Genomic DNA, 1736 nt, shown 5'->3' on the forward strand with positions numbered 1-1736 from the left:
CTCTGCGAGCCTCGGTGGGCTCTTCCAAGCCTTTCTAAAGAGGCCAAGCCCCGCCCCTCCCCAAAAGGGCGGGGCGTGAGAGGAAAGCCCCGCCTTCCGCCTGCAGCAATTGGACTGAAGGCCCAGACAAACTCCATCTACTTTCCGCGGCGGGAGGCAGTTCCAATAGAGGAATAGCCCAATGAAGAGGCGGAGATTGAGCCTGGGAGGGGGCTGGTTTCCGGGAATTGAGGCCGAGCTGCTGGAGAAAAGGAGCAGAGGTGAAACTAGCAGGGCTTGTCAGTCAATTCCTTGGGAGTGAGTTCCCACGCGACGCGGTAGTTGGCTAGGCAGACCGTCCGGAGACTCTTGTTCATGAGTTCAAACCAGGCCTTGGACGTTTAATGCAGCAGTCATTTATTAAGCGCAGACATAGATGCAAAGAACAGTCTAGAGGCATTTATTAAGCACTTGCCCGTAATGATACGGACGAAGCTCTCTGGCCCTTCCTTTCATGCCCCCCTCCCCCAGCCCCAATGCCAGCTTGTAGGTAGCCTCTGGTTTCTCTGCTATCCCCAGACCTTGAATGAACCCCAGTTCCACAGGGAGGTGGCTTCTGTCACCTCGTCGGTCATATGGCTGCTCCTGACCATGGTTGGAGTCACGCCGTGGCCTCTCTTCCAGCTGCTGTCCATTTCTGTGGTCCTCCAGTCCTGCCAGCTTTGATCTGTGCCTGGGAGTGGGCTTTCTGACTCATCCTTATTACTGTAATAATATTCTATCAGTCTCTGAACCCCAGATTTAACCACTGGCTTAAGTGCCAAGCCGGCCACTAGCCCTCCAGGCCCCCCCATTGTCCCCATCAGTCCAACAAGGAAATCAGAGCCTAGGTCCAGCGCCCCTTCCCGTGCTCGCTCCCAGGCCTGAGCTGTGCAATTCTGGGCCGCATAATAGAAAGCTGTGCCAAGGTTATAGTAACTTCCCACTTGTGGTACGAATTGCATTATGCCGTGCACTTGCTGTTCCTTCTCATAGACACAGTCTGCGTTGGAGAGGGACCGAGGGGCCCTTCCCGACCTCTCGGTTCTCCTGCCCAGGAACTGCAGAATGGAGAACAGGACCCAGTTCGACTTCCTTTCTGTTCTGTTCACTGGTAGGTCTTGGAGCTGTTGGATGAGAGTCTCTGTGGCTTTCACCCCGCCCAATCTATAGAGCTTCTGTCGAAGGGCGTGGGCATCAGTTGGACAGCCACCCTGCTCCAGGGTTATGTACAATGCCAGGCTAATCAGGTACCTAGGCAAAGGGTCTAGGCGGTTGAAATGGGGAAGAGACTCAGGTGTCAGGTTCCAACAGGAAAGGGGGGTGAGAGTGGGCAGCTGGGACTCCAGGGAGGAGGGAGGGAGGGATAGGGTCTTTGGCTGGGATCCAACTGGGAAGGCAGCTACTGGGTATAGCAGGAAGCCACATAGAAGCACCATTACAGGCATTTTGGAGGGTAGTGGATACAGCCTTGCTGGATAGGAATATAAAGGAGACACAAGGCTATTTCTCTTTTGCTAAAATGTAAAAAGATTCAGATCCCAATCAGAGAAAAATTCTACCCATATTACAACCTCCACCTCAATAACTTGGTACCAACCATCAAGATTGGAATTTTTGGACTGATTATTCAAGAATTTGTGCTCTACTTCCCCTGCCACCCCTGGTCTCTTCATCATTGACTTTGACTGTGAAAAGCTAGAGAATCATTTCTCATC

The 1736-nt window shown here is 52.8% G+C and overlaps 1 protein-coding gene across 1 annotated transcript; it reads right to left on the reverse strand.

Moving 5' to 3' along the window:
- Positions 1 to 292: 292 nt before the first annotated feature.
- Positions 293 to 1466, reverse strand: APOF (apolipoprotein F). Its single transcript, XM_069079581.1, has one exon. It carries the CDS (start codon positions 1464 to 1466, stop codon positions 549 to 551), a length of 918 nt encoding a protein of 305 aa, XP_068935682.1. The 3' UTR covers positions 293 to 548.
- Positions 1467 to 1736: the final 270 nt, after the last annotated feature.

The sequence above is a fragment of the Petaurus breviceps genome, unplaced genomic scaffold (assembly GCF_028583685.1).
Source record: "Petaurus breviceps papuanus isolate PSGF00001 unplaced genomic scaffold, PetGlider_PUasm1.0 154, whole genome shotgun sequence".
In the NCBI taxonomy this organism is placed as follows: Eukaryota; Metazoa; Chordata; class Mammalia; order Diprotodontia; family Petauridae; genus Petaurus; species Petaurus breviceps.